Consider the following 24,992-nt stretch of genomic DNA (forward strand, 5'->3'; position numbering starts at 1 on the left):
GATTTACACTTGGCTTGCAACAGTAGAAACCACTGATTTAGGGTATTGCTATTTTGGCAATTGAATTTCAACCCAGAACAAAAGCTATGCTTTGACAGACACTATAAAACTTGTCCTACCACAGCTGGAACACCAGATTTAGGGTATTGCTATTTTGGCAATTGAATTTCACCCCAGAAAAAAATATATCCTTTGCCAGACAGCAGACAGTATTACACTTGGCTAGCCACAGCTGGAACACCAGATTTAGGGGATTGCTATTTTTGCTAATAAATTTCACCCCTCAATAAAATATAGAAAATTCTATCCTGAGTTTCTAGGGGTGACAACAAGCACAGCCAAGCACCTGATGTAGGATATAGCATAAAAAAAAAAAAAAATAATACTATTGATGGTTAAATAGACTTGGTGGCAGCTTGTGCTGGTGCATCACAAGACACAAAATGGCCGCCGATCACCCCAGAAAAACGCTCTGGGCAGCCTAAAAACAGTGAGCAATTAACTAGCAAAAGTGGAATGATTCACAGTTGTAGATCGATCACTTCATTAAGTGTTTTTGCTGAGTTAATTCCTGCCTAATCTCGCCCTAGCAGCAGCTGCATCCTCTCCCTACACTAATCAGAGCAGAGTGACGTGCAGCGCTACGTGACTCCAGCTTAAATAGAGGCTGGGTCACATGCTGCACTGGCCAATCACAGCCGTGCCAATAGTAGGAGTAGGCATAACTGTGATGGCCTCTTGGGGCAAGTAGTATGACGCTTGTTGATTGGCTGCTTTGCAGGCTTTCAAAATGCGCCATAGAAATCGCCGAACAACGAACCCAAATTTTTACGTATGTCCGGGTTCGGAACCACAAAATTTGGTACGAACCCGAACTATACAGTTCGGGTTCACTCATCCCTACTTATAAAGAAGCTAGAGTGCTGGATCGCTTTATGTTGCATGATCATCCAAATGCTGGTTTAATTCAATTCAAAAAGTCCCAAAAAATGTAAATTGTAACCATGTGAAAACAGAATAAACAGAAACGGACGATTGAGTCTTGACTCTAAATATATCATTAATACACACAGGTAGATTGCTGCCACGCCTTGAGTATTGCTCCAATAATCATGTATATATGCAGCTTAATTAAATTGAACCCCCCAAAAAATTTTAATTGCAACCATGCAGAAACTGAATATACATATACTGACGATTGAGGTTTGACGCTCAATTTCTCATTAATACACAGAGGAGGATTGCTACTACACATTGGGTATTGATGCAGTAATTATGTATACTGTATATGCTGCTTAGTAAATTGTGCCCCTCCCCAAAAAAATATTAATTGCAGCCGAGTGTAAACTGAATATACAGAAACGGACGATTGAGGCTTGATGCTCAATTTCTCGTTTATACACACAGCTAGATTGCTGCTACACCTTGGGTATAGATGCAGAGAGACAGCAACAGTGGAAACATGGGGCACAACCAGCAAGGTGAGGTCTATTTATCAGAATCTGCCGGAGGAGTGTGAAAATGTCGATACTGATGCAGTAATCATATATGTATGCAGCTTAACTAAATTTAATCCCCTAAGAATAAATTTTAATTGCAACCGTGTGGAAACGGAATAAACGGAAATGGACAATTGAGGCTTTACGCTCAATTTCTCATTTATACACACAGGTGTATTGCTGCCATACCTTGGGTTTTGCTGCAGTAATCACATATATATGCTGCTTAATTAAATTAACCCCCCCCCCCAAAAAAAAAAAAAGTTTTAATTGCAACCATGTGGAAACTGAATAAATGAAAACGGATGAGGCTTGAGGCTCAGTTTCTTGTTAATACACAGGTAGGTAGTTTTGAAAAATTTGATTCGCCAACTTCGCCAAAGTTCATCAAGAAATTTGATTTGTTCCCGAATTAATTCATCACAAATTGCTATAAATCAGGTATACCTAGGCCACTTGGCCTCAGGGTTTGGCCACACGTAGTGGCAGTGTTGTGGCAGGATTGCGTCTTTGCACTGTATAGTAGGTCTTCATTGTTAATGGCCATGCAACACCTTTAATGCACCCTTAAACAGGGACTGTTGGTGGTATGAGGTTTCGCTGGTTGTCACGTGCCTCCGAGACGTTATGCGAGCAGGATGCAAGGAAAACAGGCCAAGGACCATGGAACACATAATTTATAACAAAGGAACCAAGGCATGTGACAATGACTATAACAAATAACCTCAATGTACTGAAACAGATCAGTGGGTGTGGACCCACTGCGCCACTGACTAGCAATACTCTGGAGGGGCGTAACTAAGCAGCTACCTGGTCTTCACTAGAGCCTCAAATGGTGAGGATAGGCTTGGGCTGTAGGTAGTTGCCAGGGGCTACTCCAGAGTGTAAACCGAGTCAGTGGCAGCAGGATCAGGCGGCACGGAGATACCAGACAAGATACAAACAGTACATTGAGTCCACAGATAGGCAGGCAGAATGGAACAGCGGCAGAAACAGGTACCTGTGCCCCAAGCACATAGAAGCAAGGCGACCCCAGAAAGAGCTGCACAGAACAGGCAGAGCAGAGACAGAAGCAGATCCAGAAGTAGTTACCTGCGCCACAAGCAATAGATGCTAAGTGGCCCCAGGCAGAGCTGCATATAGCCAGAGAATGGGCATTCCCCCTCCGGGGAACACAGAACCAGAACCCTCTTCCGAAGGCAAACATGGACAGACATGAACGGAACACCAGAAGCAGTAAGGACTGCCAGACAGACAATAACATGAACAGGCATGAACAGACATGAACAGGAACAGACACAGATAAGCTCTGCTATCCAGACGCATGAACATTCATAGTAGGAAAAATTAAGATTTGACAATTACATAAAAAAAACAAAGTATGAACAGATATACAAAATTTTTCTATAGTCCAGTCCCGACTTTTTGCAATGATATCGGAGCAGCAAAATCCGGTCCATATCTTTGTAAGAATCATTACAATATAAAGAGTGATTCTGTCCCTCATTCTTATCATATACCACTGAGGAAGAAATTGAAAATATGTTCCTGTAAGCATTATCTGTACAGCTGAGCAGAAAATTGTCTTAAGGGATTACAATCCGAAACTGAGATTATAGCACACAGCCATGATACTTACTTGGCGTCCCTGGATTCTCAACCCTCTTGCGCAAAAAATAGAAGTGCCGGCACTAGCACGAGGATTGTATACAGACACCAACAGTCGCAAAAGGGCCATGTATGTATAAACAGCTCTACAACTAACCAACAGTCCGGGTCCAACATAGACCCCGGTAAGCAGAGACTATACATACTATTTGGTCTATCATGCCCGTGTCTTGTGCAAGTTTGAGAAATAAATGAATGGGGTCAGCAGTGCGATAGAGGTAACCATAAAAAGCTGGATTCAGCCTTATTCAGATACATCTGTCCAATATATACTCAGCACATAGAAGAACGCTACGGAACTTTGCTATTACTTCTAAAATAATGCAAGAGCTATAACGAGTTGAGGGACTGTGACTATATACTAATTGGTTTTATATAAAAATATTAGCTAGTTTTGTGTGTTGTTTATTTCTTATTATTAAAACATAGTATTGTATTTTATCAAGAAGCTGGCCATTGATTTGATATTTATAATTCAACTGCTAAGTGGTGTATCAGGTCAAGCTATACTCCTGGAGAGCCCTCTATTTTATTGCATATTAATAACAGGAAAAGGCATGAACAGACATGAACAGGAACAGACGCAGATCAGCTCTGCTAGGCTATACAGACACAGATAAGCTCTTCTAGGCTGTCCAGACACAGATCAGCTCTGCTAGCTATCCAGACACAGATAAGCTCTCAGATAAGCTCTTCTAGGCTATCCAGACACAGATCAGCTCTGCTAGGCTATCCAGACACAGATAAGGTCTTCTAGGCTGTCCAGACACAGATAAGCTCTGCTAGGCTATCCAGACGCAGATAATCTTTGCTTGGCTATACAAACACAGGACAGATACAAGGCAAGGTACAGGGCATGAAGACAAACAATACAGCTACAGGACAGATACAAGACAAGGTACAAGGCCAGAAGACAACAATACAGTACCAGGCGGCACACACTGACGTGTAGATGGTGGGACCCCTCGGGTCAGCAGCAAAGGGCAAAACCTGGCAAGACAAATGTAGACAGACAGACTACACAGAGCAGAAGGGTGAAACACCCACAAGACAAGATGGAACAGACTGACCAAGACTGACCTCAACACTCCACGCTCAAAGGCAGAAATAGCAGCCTAACGAGCGCACCTGAAAGGACACACCCAGGAACCGACCAGGGAAGGTTAACCCCATCAGAACCAAACAGGGAGGTACCAAATAAGGTCTGGGATAACCAGAAACTACAGCATACCAATCTGCGATACAGGACGTTGACACTGGATCGGTGGGGTCACAATATGCAAATGATTGCTGTTGTGGCCAGAAATTTCCTGTAAGTTATTTGACAGTTAACACTGAATTTTTATCAGCTTTGGCATACCAATTTCTCCAACCCCAGTGTTCTCCTGCCCTACAGGTGGGGCCCTTCTTCTGCCATCTGCTTTTCCTCCTTTTCCACATCATTTACTATCGATGAGAAACTGTCATTAGGAACATCCAGCTCCCCCTCTCTCTGCATCTTGATGACTTTTCTAGGGCATGGAGACTTTAAAGGATGATTTGGAAGAAGTAAAGCCAGCAAAAAAAGAGGATGGTTTTCATTAAGACCTGCCCCCTAAGGGATGCAGACTGGATGGTATTGGTTGGCAAGGCTTCCATCTTATTGGTATTGAATTACATATCTTAGTTTACGGCTGATGTAGGAATAAGTAAATGTAGGAATAAATAAAAATGATGCACAATAAGTCTCCATATACTATTACTGCACGCTCCCTCTCCAATATTTTTCTAGTAATCGTTTTTAGCAGCACTGTCCCTATGCTCTCCCTACAGTGTCTAAAAACTATTCCTATGATCTCCCTACACTGTCCCTGGACTATTTCTATCCAACATTCTACAATTAAAAGCTTTTTGAAAAACTGTCCCTAGTGATTGCCATGTCTCTCCCTATGCTCATCTCAGAAGACAATGGCGGAGACTGTGCAGTGTGAGTGTTTTTATAGGGCTATGACATCACAGGGAATGGCTATCTGCGGATTGGCTGGTTGCATGGCATTATGGGTAATCTTGCATTCCTGGGCTTGTCTCCTCTACACTTAAATTCCTTTTGTAACACGTGCAGCTGCTATTTTAGTAGCAAAACCTGATTTGTTACTACGAGTTATTGATTCAAATTCGTTTCTAATCGAAGTTGTCCTAGATTGCTGCTACACCTTGGGTGTTGATGCAGAAACCACGCATATATATATATATATATATATATATATATATATATACTGATTAATTAAGCAAAAAAAGGATATCTGTGAAAATGGGGGGCCCTTTTCCCTACTTCCTCTGAGGGTTATTTAAGACCCCCCCCCAGTGCTTTTTACCCCGCCGACATGTGCTTTAAAATGGCGCTACATGCCATTTTAGTGGATTTGTCCGAAACAAACCAGGAAAGATTCAGGTTCATCTGAAAAATAGCAAAGTTCAGATCAAACTCTGTTCAGTCCAAACTGGTTTGCTCATCCTTAGAATAGTCCACCAGAGGTAGAAACGCTATTTGCTCCATTCTGGCTTATAGAGGGGTGGGATGTCTTCAGCCAACGACCCTCTATTACATTAAAGACAATTTCTGATTACTGTTGATTAATTTGTAAGATGACTATATGGCACTTACTAATATAGCTTTTATTCTGTGCCATTTTCTATGTTTCATAAGGTATGCAACCTTGTTTGCCAAGTCTTTTGTGCAGTCCACACAGAAGTCCTGTCCATAAAACAGCCATTGATGGAGGGTCATGTGACCAGACATATCACTTAGATTCCTCCATTTAAATACACTGCATCTGCTATCTGCACTCTCGGTAATTTACTGCAGTTGCAGTGTGTTTGAATGGAGGAGGCTGGTCTCCATCAGCGATCATCTTATGGACAGGACCTAGATGTGGCCAAGGCATAGAAGATTTGCCTAACAAGGGACATTACATATGAAATTAAGCCAATGGCACAGAATATCAACAGAGACTATATTAGTGGGTGCCATATAGTCATCTTACATGCACACTGTGTAATATAAACAAGAGTAGCCTAAAATAACTAATCCAACGGATGAAAGTCACTCATGTGAAAATGTATCTACTAGGTATGAGCGAATCGACTTCGGATGAAAGTTATTATGAAGCTATTATGCAAAGTCTCGTGAGACTTCGCAAATCAATAACTTCGGCTCATTGGAGCCTATACATTCTAATACTGTATGGAGCTCCTGCTCCGTACAGTATTGGAACAAAGTTTTATGCGAATCGACTTCGGATGTTTAATTCGCTCATCTATCCTCATAATCTTAAAGAGGATCTGTAACCTCTCCTGAAGTCCGTTTTAGTAAATAATTCCGGCCCAGCCGGAAAAGGCCCCATTAACTATAATGGGGCTCGGCATCGATCTGGCCTGTTTCCAGCATTAATGCCAGGATTTGGCCAAAGAAGTACCGCTGCAAGCATCTTTGCCAAGAGGGAATGGTAACACCCATTTGCCAATTTACTGATAAGTGTAAAAAGGAATAATAGAGAAAAGATACAAAATACAGTTATAAAAAAAAATAAAAAATTTGCACTTCCACACTGCAGTTTATTTCAAAAGTGTTTTAATTCAGTTCAATTGATAGGATTTTCCTATTTACAGGCTTCGCCTAGCAGAGATCCGGTACGATGCTCCGATGCTTATCTCAGAGGGGCTGCCCGGGTAAAAAAAAAGGGGATATGACTGGGTTCCGCTCTGAACTTGGACAACCCCTTTAACTACACCTATAAATGTAATAATTGGCTCATTACAATTAAGAATGCAAAACAGAGAACACAATTCTACTTTTCTCTGTCATTCACACCCTGATATTTTATTATTAATTAGAGGTTATCTGTGTCAAACCTTGGTCGAACTTGTTGGACTTATGTCTTTTTTCAACCGTATTAACTATGTAACTAAGTGTCAAGACAATAACTGGAAAAAGAGCTTAGCAGCAGGGATTATGCCCAATATAATTATAATGTGTGAAAGGATATTCTCATTTGACCTTTCTATCACTCATAAGGGATTATGATAATTTAAATGCCTGCTTGAGATGCCCAGCCAATCCAATGCCCATGCCAAGTTAAGCATAACTCTGGTCCACATGCCTGCTTTCTCAAACAATGCCCTTATCATTCCAAACCACACCATTTTTCTGCGCAAATAAACCATCCTTTCCTGGATACACCCTTTTTGAGACTGCACCTTTTTATGAAAACCATGAGTGATACTATTTATAAATGCATAGCTGTAGAAGAAGAGGAGGTAACAAGCCTGAATAACTGGTCCACATTAACTGTTCATGAAAAAGTCCCAAATAACTCAGGTTCATTTTTCTAAATGGTGAATAACAAATAAAATATCTGCAGTGCGCCACCTTTTCATGCATGAAAATAAAATGTTGTCTAAACTGTTGTGTTAAAACAAAAAACATGTTGCCAACTTGCCATGCCTTACCATACTCTAATGTCCACAAATGCACCATCATAATCGCAACCATGAATATTATGAAAAGTTCACAGGGTTGCACATCGCTACCTCTTCAGATAATTTGTAAGTCATTTTTGGACAATATGCTTTATGTTAATGACTGGACTCTCTGTCTCTGTATTCTGTCAATAGGAAATCTTTGGCTATAGGATAAGTGTACTTTGGATTATCTTGTGTGTGATTGGCTACTGTTTATCAGCTGGGATTCTTCTGCTCCTGTTTTATTGGAAGCCTGAATGGAGCGTCTGGGCAAACTGTGTCCCCTCATCACTGGAGAAAGCCAATGTGATTTTACTGAGAACAACTGTAAGTATTTGCTTTTTCTTTTATATTTAAGAAACAGCTAAAAGGATCTGTCTGAGTATTTTATACTGGTACCTAGTGATGGACGAACATCGGCCGGGACAATTCGCAAACGCAAACACGCATTCACGATCAAATGTTGGCGAACAGCGTGTTCGCGGCGGGCCCCATTCACTTTAATGGCAGGCGAACCTGAAAAACCTTCAGGTCATATTTGCAGCCAGCAAACGCTTACTAGAAGTACACAAATAGTCACACAACATGGATAGTAATATACCAGAGGTGGATAATTGGCAAAAATTCCCACATAAAATATGTATTTTAATCAGGGGCCATTTTTATGCGTCTTAAAGGGAAATTCTCAAAAATGTGCCCTTCTGGAGCCTAGAAAAATAGTATTTCCTATCGGTTTGATGTATACAAATGTGCAGCACTCCACGTTTTTGTATCCTGCAAAGTCCATTAAAAAAATGCATACGTTAACGTAATATTTTTTTCTACCATGGAATTGTATGGTGAACGGACGCAATTGTACGGCATAAGTATGAGGCATCTGTTAATGCATACATTTTTGGTATACATTCATTTTAAAAAATGTGAAGTAGTCCACACTGTCGTGAGCTAGGCGAGTCAGCTTATCAGTCACGATCCCCCCTGCTGTACTGAACGTCCTTTTGGACAGGACACTCAACAACGGGCAAGCCAAGGGTTCCATGTCAAATTCTGCCAGCTCTGGCAACAGGTCACTGTTAAAGGGTGGTCACTGTTAAAGGGGAAGTCACTGTGAAAGTCACTGTTAAAGGGGCGGTCACTGTGAAAGTCACTGTTAAATGGGCAGTCACTGTAAAAGTAACTGTTAAAGGGGTGGTCACTGTGAAAGTCACTTTTAAAGGGGCGGGCACTGTGGAGGTCTCTGTTAAAGGGGTGGGCACTGTGAAGTTCACTGTTAAAGGGGCAGCCACTATGAAGGCCACTGTTAAAGGGATGGTCAATGCTAAAGGGGCGATCACTGTTAAAGGGTCAGGCATTGTGGAGGTCACTGCTAAAGGGGCAGGCACTGTGAAGGTCATTATTAAAAGGGTGGGCACTGTGGAGGTCGATGTTAAAGGGGCGGCCACTGTGGAGGTTAATGTTAAAGGGGCAGGTACTGTAGAGGTCACTGTTATGGGGGAAACGGTCGATATCTTTTTACGATACACTCTTAAACATAAAATGAAATACAGATGTAGCAGGGGTAACACACAATCTTAACTCAAATTTCTTAACTCATCGCGTTATCTTGAAACAAAATCCATTGAAAAGCAATTGCTTAACGCATTTAGTTGCATTTAGTTTAGAATACATGTCTCATAAAGCATGTGTGTTAACCCTGCTACATCCGTAGATTAAATACACCCGTGCAAAGCCGGGTCCTTCTGCTAGTAATCAATAAATACATGCTACAATTGCTTGTATATCATTACAATGCACCCTCATTTTTAAGTTATAAGAACATAATACCAATGAAAGTCATAAAACAAATTATTTGCACGTGAATAAATTGAAAACCAGAGAGATGATGCAATGAAGACCCATACATGTTTTGCTTATTTGTTTTACAACTTTGAACAATTTTTTTATTTTATTTTTGCATCCCACTCTAATAAATTGGCTATTTTGTCAGGTCCTTCCCATGAGATCGAAATTAAAATCTATTTTAATTAGAATGCAACAAAGGAAGAAAAACACCAGGGGGAGAGGGTTTGAATACTTTTGCAAGGCATTGTATATGGTAATGGACACTATTGATAGCAACATCCTAATTAAGGCATTTAGATATTTTCATATTAAGTATGATTGGTAAAGGGGACTACTGTTGTGACTCCCTCTTACCAGAAGAATGGAGGTCCTATTTACCTTGTTACTTCTGTGAACTCCCAGGATGCCTTAACCGGCGCAAGTACAGGTGGATATACATTAATGGATTAGTTAACAAAAACGAATACTGGGCTTGACGCATCTCCATGCCAACTCCCAATTGTGCAACCTTATTAAAAAATTAAAGAATTGCATAAACACAAAGCACCTAAATTCTCCCTAGGTTTGGTGTGTGACTAATTTAACTTGTCAAAAGACCAAGAGTGATCAAGTTTGAATTTTGCAGTTTAATTTAGAAACTCCATGCCACGTGTATATAAAAATGTACAAAGATAATGTCATATAAATAAGTTATGCTGCACATGCTTATTATTTGGGTGTTACAGAATTTGGTTATTAAATATAGAACAATTAGACAACTTTAATATCTCACAAGCTTACATTTTAAAAACAGGATGAAAGGAAAAAATACACTCGAAAGAAGGTGCGTTGGATTACCCTGGACCAATTTAAAGACTCACTTTTATGTGACCCAAAATGCTCTATCATGTCTGATAAAGACTCCGTTGTGAACAGAGCCATAAGGAGGCCAGATGTCAAAGTAAGCCAATTTTATCTATTGTGCAGAAAAGCTGATGTTTTCCAAACATTTTCATGTAAAATGGTACCAATTTTGGCGGCTATTAAAGAGGCTGTCCAGGTTTTATATTTATATAATAGGCCATCAGATTAGTGGGGGTCAGATAGGAGCTACAGCCTCTTGAGAGCATACCAAGCACAGTACTATACAGTGGGATGCGAAAGTTTGAGCAACCATGTTAATCGTCATGATTTTCCTGTATAAATCGTTGGTTGTTACGATAAAAAATGTCAGTTAAATATATCATATAGGAAACACACACAGTGACATTTGAGAAGTGAAATGAAGTTTATTGGATTTACAGAAAGTGTGCTATAATTGTTTCAACAAAATTAGGCAGGTGCATAAATTTGGGCACTGTTGTCATTTTATTGATTCCGAAACCTTTAGAACTAATTATTGGAACTCAAATTGGCTTGGTAAGCTCAGTGACCCCTGACCTACATACACAGGTGAATCCAATTATGAGAAAGAGTATTTAAGGGGGTCAATTGTAAGTTTCCCTCCTCTTTTAATTTTCTCTGAAGAGTAGCAACATGGGGGTCTCAAAACAACTCTCAAATGACCTGAAGACAAAGATTGTTCACCATCATGGTTTAGGGGAAGGATACAGAAAGCTGTCTCAGAGATTTCAGCTGTCTGTTTCCACAGTTAGGTACATATTGACGAAAAAAATGGAAGACTACAGGCTCAGTTCAAGTTAAGGCTCGAAGTGGCAGACCAAGAAAAATCTCGGATAGACAGAAGCGACGAATGGTGAGAACAGTCAGAGTCAACCCACAGACCAGCACCAAAGACCTACAACATCATCTTGCTGCAGATGGAGTCACTGTGCATCGTTCAACCATTCGGTGCACTTTACACAAGGAGATTCTGTATGCGAGAGTGATGCAGAGGAAGACTTTTCTCCGCCCACAGCACAAAAAGTGCCGCTTGAGGTGGGCTAAAGCACATTTGGACAAGCCAGCTTCATTTTGAAATAAGGTGCTGTGGACTGATGAAACTAAAATTGAGTTATTTGACCATAACAAGGGGCGTTATGCATGGAGGAAAAAGAACACAGCACTCCAAGAAAAACACCTGCTACCTACAGTAAAATATGGTGGTGGTTCCATCATGCTGTGGGGCTGTGTGGCCAGTGCAGGGACAGGGAATCTTGTTAAAGTTGAGGGACGCATGGATTCCACTCAGTATCAGCAGATTCTGGAGACCAATGTCCAGGAATCAGTGACAAAGCTGAAGCTGCCCCGGGATGGATCTTTCAACAAGACAACGACCCTAAACACTGCTCAAAATCCACTAAGGCATTTATGCAGAGGAACAAGTACAACGTTCTGGAATGGCCATCTCAGTCTCCAGACCTGAATATAATTGAAAATCTGTGGTGTGACTTAAAGAGAGCTGTCCATGCTCGGAAGCCATCAAACCTGAATGACCTAAAGATGTTTTGTATAGAGGAATGGTCCAAAATATCTTCAACCAGAATCCAGACTCTCATTGGAACCTACAGGAAGTGTTTAGAGGCTGTAATTTCTGCAAAAGGAGGATCTACTAAATATTGATTTCATTTCTTTTTTGTGGTGCCCAAATTTATGCACCTGCCTAATTTTGTTTAAACAATTATAGCACACTTTCTGTAAATCCAATAAACTTAATTTCACTTCTCAAATATCACTGTGTGTGTCTCCTATATGATATATTTAACTGACATTTTTTATCGGAACAACCAATGATTTATACAAGAAAATCATGACGATTAACAAGGTTGCCCAAACTTTCGCATCCCAATGTATATGTATAGGGGCTGTGCTTGGTATTGCAACTCACTCCAATTAAAATTCATGGAACCTGCAGAAAGGCCATGTAACCAATTGACATGACATTATAGGCTGTGAAAAAGGCTGTAGTGTTCACCATAGTCAGACCTCTACCTATCAGATTTTGATGACCTGGCATCAGGATAGGTCATAAATATTTAATTCCCGGACAGCCCCTTTAACTTTAATTTAGAGACTATCGAAGATTAGAATAGAGGAAACCGCTGGTCTTAATATTAACCCCTTCCCGACACATGACGTACTATTACGTAATGGAAGTCAGTGCGTTCCCGCATCTTGACGTAATAGTACATCATGGTTAACTCCGGTCACCGCGCTGGATCACGCGGTGAACGCGGTGACTGGAATTAGATGGCTGCACTAATCGGCATGCAGCCATCTTAGCTGAGGGCGACGAGGAGTTTTCCCGCCCCCCTGCAGCCCCGATCAGTTGGTGAAGACTGACCCATCGCAGTGCCGGCAATGTATGGTGCTGCAGGGGGGCTTGGCTAGAAGTGGGAGGGGCTGATGACATCAGCCCATATCACCTCCTAGGTCAAGGAGGGGACACCAGACACAGGTGTCCCTTCCGAGCGCTGCGATTGGGTGGAGCAACGCTCCAGCCAATGGCAGCGCTATACTACTATTAGCCAATTTGTGGTGCTGCTGGTGGCTGGGACGAAGGTGATTGGGGTTGATTACAATTGATTGTCCCCTCCCAGCTCTGCAATTGGCTGGAACAACTCTCCAGCCAATGGCAGCGCTATGCAGCTAAAAGAACAGTTGGTTCCTCTCTGCAGGCAGCCATTCTAGCTTGGTGACTGCTTGCAGAGAGGAGTTGTTCCCCACTGCAAATCAGTGCTTTTCACTACTTTTCACTTTCAGAAGAAGAAGAACAAGTAAACTGGTACATGGATTGCAGGATAAAACTTACCAGGAAAGATTAAAGGACCTTAGCATGTATAGCTTGGAAGAAAGACGAGACAGAGGGGATATGATAGAAACTTTTAAATACATAAAGGGAATCAACAAGGTAAAAGAGGAGAGAATATTTAAAGGAAGAAAAACTGCTACAAGAGGACATAGTTTTAAATTAGAGGGGCAAAGGTTTAACAGTAATATCAGGAAGTATTACTTTACTGAGAGAGTAGTGGATGCATGGAATAGCCTTCCTGCAGAAGTGGTAGCTGCAGATACAGTGAGGGAGTTTAAGCATGCATGGGATAGGCATAAGGCCATCCTTCATATAAGATAGGGCCAGGGACTATTCATAGTATTCAGTATATTGGGCAGACTAGATGGGCCAAATGGTTCTTATCTGCCGACACATTCTATGTTTCTATCATCTGGAACAGCTGTAGTGATCTTTAGCTCATCTGCAGCAGTTTCAGATTCTCATATTCCCTGTCCCTGTCCCTCCTTTCCCGGCAGACTCCAGTCTGTCCTTTTTTTAATTTTTTAATTTTTTTTTTGGGGGGGGGGGCTTTTTTGCCTTTTTATTTTTTTTGGCTTTTCCAGCTCTGCACCATTTTTTCTGTGTGCGAGCTGTGACTGGCAAGTGCTGATCAGCACTTGTGTTTTTTTGTGTGCCAGCTAGCTGTATAGCTATATATACAAACCGGATTCCCAAAAAGTTGGGACACTAAACAAATTGTGAATAAAAACTGAATGCAATGATGTGGAGATGGCAAATGTCAATATTTTATTTGTAATAGAATGTAGATGACAGATCAAACGTTTAATCCGAGTAAATGTATCATTTTAAAGGAATAATACGTTGATTCAAATTTTCACGGTGTCAACAAATCCCCAAAAAGTTGGGACAAGTAGCAATAAGAGGCTGGAAAAAGTAAATTTGAGCATAACGAAGAGCTGGAAAGACCAATTAACACTAATTAGGTCAATTGGCAACATGATTGGGTATAAAAAGAGCTTCTCAGAGTGGCAGTGTCTCTCAGAAGCCAAGATGGGTAGAGGATCACCAATTCCCACAATGTTGCGCAGAAAGATAGTGGAGCAATATCAGAAAGGTGTTACCCAGCGAAAAATTGCAAAGACTTTGCATCTATCATCATCAACTGTGCATAACATCATCCGAAGATTCAGAGAATCTGGAACAATCTCTGTGCGTAAGGGTCAAGGCCGTAAAACCATACTGGATGCCCGTGATCTCCGGGCCCTTAAACGACACTGCACCACAAACAGGAATGCTACTGTAAAGGAAATCACAGAATGGGCTCAGGAATACTTCCAGAAACCATTGTCAGTGAACACAATCCACCGTGCCATCCGCCGTTGCCAGCTGAAACTCTACAGTGCAAAGAAGAAGCCATTTCTAAGCAAGATCCACAAGCTCAGGCGTTTTCACTGGGCCAGGGATCATTTAAAATGGAGTGTGGCAAAATGGAAGACTGTTCTGTGGTCAGACGAGTCACGATTCGAAGTTCTTTTTGGAAATCTGGGACGCCATGTCATCCGGACCAAAGAGGACAAGGACAACCCAAGTTGTTATCAACGCTCAGTTCAGAAGCCTGCATCTCTGATGGTATGGGGTTGCATGAGTGCGTGTGGCATGGGCAGCTTGCATGTCTGGAAAGGCACCATCAATGCAGAAAAATATATTCAGGTTCTAGAACAACATATGCTTCCCATCCAGACGTCATCTCTTTCAGGGAAGACCCTGCATTTTTCAACAAGATAATGCCAGACCACATTCTGCATCAATCACAACATCATGGCTGCGTAGGAGAAGGATCCAGGTACTGAAATGGCCAGTCTGCAGTCCAGATCTTTCACCTATAGAGAACATTTGGCGCATCATAAAGAGGAAGGTGCAACAAAGAAGGCCCAAGACGATTGAACAGTTAGAGGACCTGTATTAGACAAGAATGGGAGAGCATTCCTATTTCTAAACTTGAGAAACTGGTCTCCTCGGTCCCCAGACGTCTGTTGAGTGTTGTAAGAAGAAGGGGAGATGCCACACAGTGGTGAAAATGGCCTTGTCCCAACTTTTTGGGGATTTGTTGACACCATGAAATTCTGATTCAACATATTTTTCCCTTAAAATGGTACATTTTCTCAGTTTAAACTTTTGTTCCGTGATTCATGTTCTATTCTGAATAAAATATTAGAATTTGGCACCTCCACATCATTGCATTCAGTTTTTATTCACGATTTGTATAGTGTCCCAACTTTTTTGGAATCCGGTTTATATATATATATAAATATATAAATATCAAAAGGATGAGGCAGCACTCCAGGTAAAGTGAAAATGGTGGATCTTTTATTCCCTCTGCAACGTTTCAACCATCTCAATGCGGTCTTTCTCAAGACCGCATTGAGACGGTTGAAACGTTGCAGAGGGAATAAAAGATCCACCATTTTCACTTTACCTGGAGTGCTGCCTCATCCTTTTGATATTTATCCATTCATAGCCGCTTGAGCCCACAGCTGAGAGGACTTGCACCTACATTTCTGTCTTGTGCTGCTGGGACCTGCATTTTGGTTTCTATATAAATATATATATATAGGAAAAAAAGGCAGCACAGCCTGAAGCCAGATATGGGTGCACAGCCCGCTGGGAAAAGCCAATCCCAGAATTATAGGTAGGAAAAAGGCAGCACTCCATAAAATTAAAATAAGAACACTCGTTATTCACCTCAGTGGCAATGGCGACATTTCGGCTCTGCACTAGAGCCTTTCTCAGGCTTGAGAAAGGCTCTAGAGCAGAGCTGAAACATCGCCATTGCCACTAAGGTGAATTAAGAGTGTTCTTAATTTTATTTTTTGGAGTGCTGCCTTTTTCCTACATATACAGTATATGTCAATTTTTGTTAGTACTAGGTTAGATTTTTGAACCCACACACGTGCCATCTGCGTGCGTAGGTCCTGCACCTGCTGAGCGCCGGTCAGCACTGTCAATTACTGACCGCGTCTGCTCAGGTTTAGTGCTTTTTAAAAAAAAAAGAAATCAGTTAGGCCTCCTGCACATGACCGTAGGTGTCCCGTTGCCATATTACGGATCCGCAAATGCAGACCTATTCACTTCAATGGGTCCGCAAATCCAGAGATGCGGAATGGTGCGGAACGGAAGCACGGAATGAAACCCTATGGAAGCACTACAGAGTTCTTCTATGGGGTTTCGTCCCGTACTTCCGTTCCGCAAAAAGATAGAACAGATCGCGGACCCATTAAAGTGAATGGATCTGCGATCTGCTTCGGCTGCCCCATGGTCAGTGTTCGTGCACACGTTTGTGTGCAGGAGGCCTTAGTGCTAGCAAGTTATATATATTTTAGTTAGTACTAGTTTAGATTTTTTTAACCCACAGACGTGCCGTCTGCGTGCGTGGGTCCTGCACCTGCTGAGCGGCGGTCAGTATTGTCAATTACTGACAGCGTCTGCTCAGGTTTTAGTGCTTTTTTTTTGCCTTTTTTTGGGCCTTTTTTTTCTAAATTTTTATCTTATTCTTTCACTTATCTTTTTCTCTTTTCTTTTTCCTCTTTTTTTCTTTATCATAAATTTGATTTTAAATTAATTACAAGCCCCCTCAGGTGTTAAATCACTACATACACCCCCCTGACACTTTTCATTTTACACACACCAATAAAAATAAAAATGTCCCGTCCATCCCAGAGAATGTACTATGTTGAAGAGGCATACACCATCCTTGCCTTTGAAACAGAGTCTGCAAGTGAGGGAGAAGAGGATGCTACATTCTTCTACTCCTCTACTCCATCATCATCATCCTCCGGTGATGAGGGACTCTCAAGGAGACGCCCCAGGAGAGATGAAGTAGCTCCCCCCCTAGTGATCCCCTATGGTCCACACACCGCCTGAGGATTATGAGCCCCAAATTCCGATGGAATTCAGATTGACTGCATGGGCTTCACAGAAATAGATTTTTTCAAAATCTTTTTCTCTGACGAATTCATAAATTTGATGGTGACCAAAACAAATTTATACGCCCAGCAGTGTATAGCTCAAAACCAGACATCCTCATATGCTTGACCCCTAGGTTAGAGCCCAGTAAATGCAGCCGAAATTATGACATTTTGGGGGCTGTTGCTGCATATGGGCCTGGTAAAAAACAAACAAAATGAGACAATATTGGAGTTTAGATGTTTTGTACAACACCCCAATTTACAATATGGCCATGTCCTGCTCAAGATTTGAATCCATTTTGAAATTCCTACATTATAATGATAAGGCACAGTGCCCCCCCCTCCCAAAATGACCCACAATTTGACCAACTATTCAAAATAAGACCCTCCTGGAGCACCTCAACTCCATATTTACAGAGGTGTTCACCCCAGAAAAAGAAATTAGCATAGATGAGTCCCTTGTACACTTTAAAGGAAGGGTTAAATTCCGCCAGTACCTGCCCAGCAAGCGGGCACGGTACAGAATTAAAATGTACAAGCTGTGCGAGAGTACCTCCGGGTACACCTACAGGTTCCAGGTTTATGAGGGGAAAGATTCATAGATACAACCCCCTGAATGCCCCCCAGTCCTAGGAGTAACTGGGAAGATCGTGTGGGACTTACTGCACCCACTGCTGGATAAGGGTTACCACCTCTATGTGGATAACTATTATACCAGCATACCCCTATTCATGTCCCTAAAAGCCCTAGGTACTGTGGCTTGCGGCACAGTATGCAAAAATCTGAGAGGCCACCTTATGTCCCTGGTAGGGCAACTACTCCGAAAAGGCGACAGTAAGGCTCTCTGCCATGAGAACATCCTGGCGGTTAAGTACAAGGACAAGCGGGATGTCCTTGTACTGACCACCATTCACACTCACACCAGTTCTCTTGCCCGAGTGCGAGGTGCCACAACCACTGTCAACAAGCCAGACTGCATCATTGATTACAACAGGCACATGGGAGGGGTTGATCTGTCTGATCAAGTTCTGAAGCCCTACAGTGCCATGCGTAAAACTAAGGTGCGGTACAAAAAGCTGGCTGTATACATTGTACAGGTGGCAATCTACAATGCGTACATTTTACATAGAGCTGCAGGACACAGGAAATTTCTTTCAGTTCCAAGAGGTGGTCATTAAGGCCCTAATTTTCTAAAGTCAGGATGGGGAGGGCCTGAGTACTACAGGTGGTCATGGTGCCCGTGTTGTACCAGGACAACACATCCCTGGTGAAGTCCCACAAACAGCAAAGAGGGGAAAGACCCCCAAAAAGATGTCGGGTTTGTTACAAAAGGGGAATACGAAAAGACGCCACTTATCAGTGCGACACCTGCCCAGATAAACTTGGCCTCTGCATAAAGGATTGTTTCCGAACCTACCACTCTATGGTGGTGTCCTTTATGCTCCCTGGAATATTTCCACTTTATATCTCTGATTTAGTCCACCTCGCTTCCATATCCACTTTCCAACAACCACTACATATTGTTTTCTTTGAAACAACTGTTAAGTCAAAAGTGCACTTTCCACTCCTTAAAATGTTCATACGGGGGTGCTCTTTCTGAAATGGGGTCACTTCTTGGTGTTTTTTTTTTATTTCTGGGGACCTCAGGAAATTTATTTCATGCGACATGGCAGCTAAAATCCATGTATGTTTATTCAGGCCTGCAAAAAAACATACTTTAAAAATTGAAGATAGGCACAACAAAAATATTTGGTTCACATGGAACAACAATTATTTATTCAGCTTAAAAAATAAAATACTAATACATTTATATTAAAAACTATATTAATAAAATATATGCGACGGTCAATGGCAGTAAAAATAACAATAAAACAAGGAGATATATTGAATCACCAGATGATGATATGCAGTGACTCTAGCAAGGATCACATACAGTATATGTGTGGAAAAAGGATAATGGAATGGGCTAGACTCCAAACCCTCTGTGATGAAGCAGAGTTGAATCTGTTTAATGTCTCTCCAGAAAAGTACCGTGAATTGATTATGTGCTGTGCATGCTCACATTCACATCATTCCACATCCTCCCCAAAAGTGTGCTCAAATGGGGATATTAGGTATAATTGTAAAAAGTCCACTTCACAGTAACCCCTGCTTTTTACAGTTGTAATATCGGCATTACAGAGTACTCACAGTTGGTGTCTCCAGACCGCAGGTGATGTAGCACGCTGTGTGGCGTCCCACCTGTGTTCAGCGTGCATGCGGCTCCTTCTGTGGTGAGTATTAACCCTGTTGTACTTGCCGGTTTTCAGTCCTGGGGTCTGTGAGTCAGTAGACAGGTGCTCTTGGTAGTTGATCAAGCTGGTGAGCAAAGTTTCCAAGGTAAAAGTTCTCTGTGGTTTTCCAGTTGCGCAACTTTGTACTTGTTTCCTCAGAACATAATGCTGGGGCACTTCATCAAACTTATTTTCTCTTTCAAACCAAATGCGTTTCGGAGTGCATATAATTTCCCACTCCTTCTTCAGCGGTGCCTTCTGTGAGACACCGGTTTGCTTAGAAGTTCCCTTTCCACCACTTATAATGTTCGCATGCCGAATTCGTCCTTCTGCGCAGACCGAAAAAAAGGTGAAAAAAATAAATTGTATAATATATTGGACTGGCACTCATATATGGAATAGGAACATGGTTTATTGTAATAAAATAAGGATAAAAATCACCTGTCACATATGCAATTTCAATAAAATACAATATTGATACAATAATAAATCATAAACAATACCAATGTAATAAAATTCTAAAATATCAAATGGTGCAGGAGCCGATGGCACTTGATTTATATGGACCTGTGTGGTCCTAGATGTTAATTGGAAGGACAATGGTGCCGTCGGTTTCTGCAGCCCTAAATGGTATTCCTTTTAGACATCAATTTCCATGTGCTACTCCGACAGCAACTGATTAGGCCCCATAGGTCTTCTATATACTAGAAATGTCCCGTATCCACGGAGTTCAAAGGTAGCCAAATAGTCAGTGCTTTCAAGTGTGTCTATGTCCGCAGTAACTTTACACTGTTACAAACAGATACTCTACTGTTTGTAGTTGCCGACAAAGTTAATCCTTAGTAGAGGGGTAACAGCTCAATTACTGTACGCTGTTGCGCACGAGTACACTGCCATATGTAATGCAGGTTATCAAGTAGGTTCATTCCTCATGCAACAATAGTGGTATTCACCGTAATACAGTTTTACCTTTTCATAGAGGGATATTATACCTCCTATGTGTCTCCCCACAAGTGTGGGCTTACCTCCGCCTGCGCGCTACTCGATGGGACTGATAGAATAGTCTTTCGTTCCGCTCAGTATGCCGGCGTCCCGGTTGCGGTATTAGCGTCCCTCGTGTTTCTCACCGCTGCTTCTTATGTGATGTTCCTGTGTGAGGTATGCGGCTGCTTGCTTCCGACCGCTGGCGGGATGACGTAGCAGATCCTTTCTGGTGTGTATTAAGGAAATCCTTCTCTTTGTGGAAAAGTGCACTTTACTCCAAATAGGGTTCGGGTTATCTAGTCCAGGATTGTTACAGGAACATCACGTGAGAAGAAGCGGTGAGAAACACGAGGGACGCTAATACCGCAGCCGGGACGCCGGGATACTGAGCGGAACGAAAGACTATTCTATCAGTCCGATTGAGTAGCGCGCAGGCGGAGGTAAGCCCACACTTGTGGGGAGACACATAGGAGGTATAATATCCCTCTATGAAAAGGTGAAACCTAATTGCGGTGAATACCGCTATTGTTGCATGAGGAATGAACCTACTTGATAACCTGCATTACATATGGCAGTGTACTCGTGCTCGACAGCGTACAGTGATTGAGCTGTTACTCCTCTACTAAGGATTAACTTTGTCGGCAACTACAAACAGTAGAGTATCTGTTTGTAACAGTGTAAAGTTACTGCGGACATAGACACACTTGAAAGCACTGACTATTTGGCTACCTTTGAACTCCGTGGATACGGGACATTTCTAGTATATAGAAGACCTATGGGGCCTAATCAGTTGCTGTCGGAGTAGCACATGGAAATTGATGTCTAAAAGGAATACCATTTAGGGCTGCAGAAACCGACGGCACCATTGTCCTTCCAATTAACATTTAGGACCACACAGGTCCATATAAATCAAGTGCCATCGGCTCCTGCACCATTTGATATTTTAGAATTTTATTACATTGGTATTGTTTATGATTTATTATTGTATCGATATTGTATTTTATTGAAATTGCATATGTGACAGGTGATTTTTATCCTTATTTTATTACAATAAACCATGTTCCTATTCCATATATGAGTGCCAGTCCAATATATTATACAATTCAGATTTAGCTTTGAGGGGTGTCACTCTGCTGCAAGTGTGAAAGTAGCCCAAGGCAACGTTTTCTGGAAAAAAAATAATTAATTTTTCATTTTCACAGCCAAGCGTTTCCTAAATCTGTGTCATGCCCGATGGGTCAAAGTGCTCACTATACACCTTGAAATATTTCTTGAGTGGTGTAGTTTCTGGGGGTTTCCCCTGTAGGGCCACCTTAGGTTGTGTTCAATTGGAAGATGGCGCCTGTGAATTATTCCGGTAAAATCTGCCTTCCAGAAGCCATTTGGTGCTCTTTTCCTTCTGACCCCTGTGGTACACCCATATAGCAGTATACAAGCACATATGAGGTATTGCTGTAATCAGGAGAAAATGGGAAATAAATTAGGGTGTACATTTTCTCCAGTTCCGCCTTGTGAAAATGAATAATTTGGGCCTAAAGTCAATTTTTCTGGAACAAATTTAAATTTTAAATTTTCGCAGCCAATTTCATGAATTACTTTTGAGGACAGGTTCTTGCTACACATCTTGAAATATTCCTTGAGGGGTATAGTTTCCATAATGGGGTCACTTTTTTGGGGTTTCCACTCTAGGAGTACCTTAGCTCCCAAAAGCCAATCCTGCAAAATATGTCCTCCAAAAGCCCTATGGTGCCACTTCCCTTTTGAACCCTGCTACATAATTTTTTAAGCACATTTGGGGTGTTGGAGTATTCAGGTTGAAATAGGGAACAAAATGTGGTGTGCATTTTGTCCTGTTACCCCTTGTGAAAGTAAAAAATGTGGGTGTAAAGCAACTTTTTTCCGGAAATAAATTTAATTTTTCTTTTTCATAGCCAAGCGTTTCCTAATTCTATGAATAGCCCGATGGGTCAAAGTGCTCACTACACACCTTGAAATATTCCTTGAGGGGTGTAGTTTCCAGAATGGGGTCACTTTGCCTGGGTTTCCATTGTAGGGCCACCTCAGGGTGTCCTCATATGCGTCATAGCTCCCAATTACCATTCCAGCTAAATCCGTTCTCCAAAAGCCATATGGTGCTCCTTCCACTCTGAAGCCTGCTGAGCGCCCATACATCAGTTTTTGAGCACACATGGGGTGTTTCTGTAAACTCCAGATTCAGGCTAGTAGATTTTGAGTTTTGTTGGCTGTTAACCCTTCATGTGTTGCAGAAAAAATAGATAAATATTTAAAATCTTCTAAAAAAAGTGAAATTTTGAAATGTTATTCCCATTTCCCTTTAATTCTTATGGGGCACCTAAAGGTTTAACCAAGTTTGTAAAATCAGTTTTGAATAGCTTGAGGGGTGTAGCTTCTAAAAAGGGGTGATTTATGGATGGTTTCTAATATGTAAGCCCCAGAAAGTGACTTCATAACTGAACTGGTCCTGAAAAAATTGGGTTTTGAAAATGTTGTTAAACATTTTAAGATTTGCTTCTAAACTTCTAAGCCTTCTAACGTCCCCAAAAAATAAAATTTCATTTTAAAAATGAACTAAACATGTAAGTAGACATATGGGGAATGTAAAGTAATTACTATTTTTGGAGGTATTACTATCTATTATAAAAGCAGAGAAATTGAAATTTGGAAATTGCTAATTTTTCTAATCTTTTTGTAAATTCATTATTTTTTTATAAATAAAAATGTAATTTTTTGACTACTTTTTACCACTGTCATGAAGTACAATATGTTATGAGAAAACAATCTCAGAATAACCTATATAAGTAAAAGCGTTTTAAAGTTATAACCACATAAAGTGACACATGTCAGATTTGCAAAAAATGGCCTGGTCAGGAAGGTGAAAACTGGCCCGGAGTAGAAGGGGTTAATGAGGGTTAGTGGTTGTTGTCCAAATGATCATATATTAATGGCATATTGTATTGATATGAATGTGTACAGTGGCAAAACCCCTTTAAAGAGAAAGTTTCATGTACCCTGAATAAAAGGCAGCATGAAAAAGCAACTGGCTCCTTTGCTGCAATTAACTTTTCATTAAAGTTTTCCTCTGAAATGCTGTAGAGAAAACACATAGGCCCACATTTACTTAATACTGTTGTAACGGGGCAGTGAGTGTGGGCCCACTGTGCCAACTAACTAGTTTGACCTAAGGGCATTATTCTGGTGCTCCCCTGGAATTTACCCTTTAATCCCTGTACAGACATGTTGACTTCTCTGCAGGGGAGCAGCCACAGCTAAGTCCAGGGTAGTCCCAGTGTAGTTGGCAGCTGACCCACTAAGGTCAGAGACTTCAATGCAAGCACCGGAAAATCAGCCTGGAGAAAAATGCAGGTATGAAGCAGGAGCAGTCTGAACTGCATCCAAGACTCAGAAAAGGTTTTGAGATCCAGGCAACCATACAGACAACGTAAACAAGGGTAGACACAGAGGGGTGGGCGGGCAAGCAGAGAACAGGTGGAAACACAGCAAGACAGGCAGACTTGGTACTTGACAGTAGAATGGACAAGGCAGATTAGGTACTGAACTAAACCATAGACAGAACTGAACTGCGAAGTCAGGAGCACCCAGGTAGGATGGGTATAAGGCAGGAGCACGAACAGGAACAAAGGCAGGAATAACACAGGAGTAGAGCAGGAAAATTGCAAAATAATTACATACCACCTAACACCATTGCAGGTCACCAGGGAACCGAAAACATTTTCTGGCTGGAGAGGGTGCCTTTAATACTCAAGGACCACTAGTCATTGTCTGGGGAAGGAATTGGAAGCACATGTGCTGAAATGATACTTACTGTCATCCATTTGATTGCAAAGAGCCGGACACCGCAATCTTGATTGAAGATCTAGTGCAAAATCTTGCACGGCTCATGATGGCAGGGTTTTGCACACAGGAGATTTGCGTTCAAACTTATGAGGTACATAAATCATTTTTTTTACCGCCATTCAGGGAAAATCGATTTGCTACCATGAAGCACGAGGAAATTTGGCATCACAGCGAATTGAATGTCACAGCAATACATAGTGCACCAATCAGTAATATGTAGTCAGACCTGCTAAAATGTGAAGTTGCACATATCGAGCCAAAATATGCGCATCATTAATTGATGATTTGCGCAATCGCGAATATATTGGACACTCTATCTGCATATAAAGCTATTGTAATGTTCTGCCGTGCCAACCATTTTCTTCAGTCTCAGTAAACTTCTAGCAGCTTAAAAATTTTTTGCAACAATGACCCACGCCTGTATTGAGGGCGCAATACATGCATATTACCTTGCCGATTTTTGCAAAAAAGAAAATAATCACAAATTGGAGAATATATGACGGATATTCGCCCAAATATTAGCAAAATATAGCGAATTCGAATATTGCCCCTGTCACTCATCACTATTAAGGAGCAGTCATGGCCAGTTTGCAGTGTTCGCATGCGAACACATGCGGGCTGCCATCTTAACTCACAAGTCTGGCGATGCACAGGTAAGCCCTTACCTGTGCCT

General features: G+C 41.5%; 1 protein-coding gene across 1 annotated transcript in view; it reads left to right on the forward strand.

Annotated features, from left to right (window-relative positions):
- LOC122935309 (probable cation-transporting ATPase 13A5) overlaps positions 1-24,992 on the forward strand; it is a 79,376-nt gene that overhangs the window by 15,351 nt on the left and 39,033 nt on the right. Inside the window, exons 2-3 of the mRNA XM_044291075.1 lie at positions 7,821-7,994; positions 10,303-10,449. Of these exons, the coding sequence (XP_044147010.1) occupies positions 7,821-7,994; positions 10,303-10,449 (321 nt within the window). The remainder of the gene's footprint in view (positions 1-7,820; positions 7,995-10,302; positions 10,450-24,992) is intronic.

Source organism: Bufo gargarizans, chromosome 4, assembly GCF_014858855.1.
Source record: "Bufo gargarizans isolate SCDJY-AF-19 chromosome 4, ASM1485885v1, whole genome shotgun sequence".
In the NCBI taxonomy this organism is placed as follows: domain Eukaryota; kingdom Metazoa; phylum Chordata; class Amphibia; order Anura; family Bufonidae; genus Bufo; species Bufo gargarizans.